The sequence below is a fragment of the Apium graveolens genome, chromosome 10, assembly GCF_009905375.1.
Source record: "Apium graveolens cultivar Ventura chromosome 10, ASM990537v1, whole genome shotgun sequence".
Classification (NCBI taxonomy): Eukaryota; Viridiplantae; Streptophyta; class Magnoliopsida; order Apiales; family Apiaceae; genus Apium; species Apium graveolens.
The window spans coordinates 48,381,104-48,384,433 of NC_133656.1; the positions used below are offsets into that span (position 1 = coordinate 48,381,104).

General features: G+C 46.1%; 1 protein-coding gene across 1 annotated transcript; it reads left to right on the top strand.

The window, feature by feature from the left end:
* The first annotated feature begins 1,278 nt into the window (after window positions 1–1,278).
* LOC141690561 (uncharacterized) lies at window positions 1,279–2,754 on the top strand. Its single transcript, XM_074495352.1, has 2 exons — window positions 1,279–1,710; window positions 1,822–2,754. The coding sequence occupies exons 1-2, from the start codon at window positions 1,279–1,281 to the stop codon at window positions 2,752–2,754; spliced, it is 1,365 nt and encodes a 454-aa protein (XP_074351453.1).
* The last annotated feature ends 576 nt before the right edge of the window (window positions 2,755–3,330 follow it).

The following is a 3,330-nucleotide window of genomic DNA, read 5'->3' on the forward strand; positions in this document are numbered from 1 at the left end:
TATTTCGGCCATGTTTGTGTGCGCTTGTTATTTTAGGCCACGTTTGTGTGAGCCCGTTTTGTTGATTCAAGCCACGTTTGAGTGAGCCATCGTTAGTTTTAATCATTATTGCTCTAGTTTGAATACGGCATTTGCGTTGTACTTAGTGACATAAGATTGTTTGAGCTGCTCCCAGGAAGCTATTTGTTAGTTTTTCTTGTTATTCTGGGTAGTTTTTACAGATTTCATAAAGCAACCATAGACCGATATTCTCTGTGGCATATTACTGTTATTTATTGTTGGTATTGTTGAGAAATGGCAAGGCCGGGAAAGAATACCTCTGGAAGACCATCTGCTAGTGCTCAGGTCCAGGAGCCGGACCACTCTCAGGCCCTTGACCCAGGAGCCGAGAGAGAAACGTTCCTGGAGCAACCACTACACACTCCCGTAGTGGAGAGAATTGTAAACACCAGGGATGCCAGGACCCTCATAGAACTCAATCAGTACAAGTACACCAATGTCCCGGCAGCCGAGGAGCACATGGCCAACCTTACAAGCGATGAACTAGCAGAAGCAATCAGACTGTACAGACAGGAGCAGACCCGGCTCCAAGAAGAGGCAGAACTAGAGGAGGAGCCGGAGGAATCCGGAGACTCCCAGCAATCAAAGAGGTCTGTATTCGACCGCATTGGAGCCAAAGGAAAGAAAAGCAAAAAAGACCAAGGCAAGAAAGAAGCAGAAGCTGTTAAACAGAGAAAGTTGGAAGAAGTCCGGGAGCAAATCAGGAAAGAAGAAGAAGCAAAGCTCGAGCTAAAGATCCAAAAGAGAATGCAATTAGAAGAAGAGAAGTTGTTGACCAAGTCTAGGAGCAAAAGAACCCGGAGAGACCCTACTCCGGAGCAGATTTCTGATGATGAAGAAGAAGAGAAGCAGAAGGACCTAAAAGACATGATCTATGAATTGCAGAGCAAGATGGACAGAGACTCAGGACTGGAGATTGGAGAAACACTCACTCCTTTCAGCCACTCCTTAGAAGCTATCCCCCGGCAGCGGAACTTGAAACATTACAACTTTGACTCCTTTGATGGTCTAGGAGACCCGGAGGAGCACTTGAACTACTTTGAGCAGATAGCGCAGATATACTACTACAATGACTTGACGAAATCAAGGTTCTTCGCTTCAACCCTTAAGGGAGGGGCCCAGAGGTGGTTCAGCAGAATCCCCTCCCGCAGCATCCACTCCTGGAAGGGATTTCGAGCCTCTTTCCTTAGGAGATTTCCGGCGAACAAAACGCACAAAATGCACATGTGTCACCTGGAGACGATCCGGAAGCACGACAATGAGTCCCTCTCTGCATACATGCGCCGGTTCCAGGAAGCAATCAATAAAGTTTCAAATCTGGATGAGAGGGAAGCTTTAAGCATCTTTAGAAGAAACCTGGACCCAGAGCACAACGAAAGGTATATTGTGGAGCTGATCAATAAGGAGCCGCAAAGTCTGGCAGCAGCTTATTCCATGGCTACCAGATTCATTAAGGAAACAGATGTGCTCCAGGCAATGAGAATGACCCGGAATGGAGGGTCTAGGAGTAAAAACACTGATGACCGACCGAAAGGGGGTTACCATCAGGACAAGAAATTCAAGCAAAGCAACCAAAGCCAAGAAAGACAAGCAAACCCGGTTTTCCAAAGACTTGGTCCTAAGCAAGAGTCGAACAGCGACCCAGGACCCGTGAAGCAAGCTCGGGAGCCGAAGCAGGAGCCGGACTGGACTCCTCTCAACATGACCCGGGAGGAAATCTTGAAAGAAGTCAAAGAAAAGCCTTTCTATTATCCTCCGAAGCAAATGCAAACTCCTCCGGAGAGTAGGCCCTACAATAGGCAGTGTGATTATCACGAGACCCATGGCCACAAGACCGAGAATTGCTTATCACTCAAGTACTTCATTGAGGACCAAGTGAAAAAGGGGAATATGAACAAGTACTTAGTTCGGGACAACAGCAGAGGGGAAGCGCAGAAGAAAGGAAAGAATGTAGTCAATGTGGTCCTAGGCGGATCCTACTCCAAACCCCGGAACCCGGACTTCGGCGAAGAAGTACTTTCAATCCAATCACTCCCAGACCTGGTGATATCCTTCAGCAGCAAGGACTACGAAGGAGTCAACCCTCATCACAATGCAGCTTTGGTTATCACTCTAGACATTTTCGATAATGAAGTAAGAAGAATGCTCATAGACAATGGCTCCTCAGTAAATATCCTCTTCAAGCACACAGTGGATAGAATGCAGTTAGGGAACGTCCGCTCAAATGAATGTCGAGAAGACCCACTCTATGGCTTCGGCCACAACTTAGTCCCAATCCAAGGAACTTTGTATCTGCCAGTCATCTTTGGATCTGCTCCTAACCAAGTGACTCATGTCATCAAATTTTATGTGATCAATGCTCCTTCTTCATACAACGGAATCATTGGCAGATCAGTTCTAACCATGATGCAAGCAATAACTTCAATTTCCCATCTCAAGATTAAGTTCCCAACCCCGACGGGAGTCGAGGAAATTAAAGGAGATTACGGTGTTGCTGAAACATGCTACAACCAAGGGTTAGTTATGGCAGAAACCCACCAAGATAACAAGAGGAAGGCTACGGTCCTTCGCAAGCAACAAAGCATGAAGAAGCACCGACCCCGGATAAGGGAAGAAGCGAACAAAACAAGTCCAGAGGAACTGGCAAGCAACCAAGTCATGGTACTGGACAAGACAAGTCGAGTCCTAAAATAACCTTGTCCTACCATGCAAGCAACCAAAGAACCTGAACAAGCAAACATCTATCTGAAGAAGAACTCTGAGGCCCGAATTCATCAAATGGTTTCAAACAAAGAAAATGCAAAGATCGAGGCCGCAGTCGAAATAGAAGAAGTCGAAGTAGATGAAAGCAATTCAAACAAAAAAGTGAAGATTGGGTCAGGACTCGAGGAGTCCTTCAAAGAGAGAGTAGTATCCCTGCTCCGGGAGTATAAAGATGTTTTTTCCTGGAGTCCAAGGGATATGCCAGGACTACATAAATCCATAGCAATGCACAGCTTGGATGTCAACCCCAACAGGAAGCCAGTAAAACAGAAGAGAAGAAACTTTGCTCCAGAGAGGCAAAGAGCCATTGACGAAGAAGTAGAAAAACTACTCAAGGCAGGAATCATCAAAGAAATCAAGTATCCAGAGTGGCTAGCTAATGTGGTCATTGTTAAGAAGTCCAACGGCAAATGGAGAATGTGTGTAGACTACACTGACCTAAATGATGCATGCCCGAAGGACCCGTATCCTCTTCCAAACATTGATCAACTGATAGATGCCACCTCA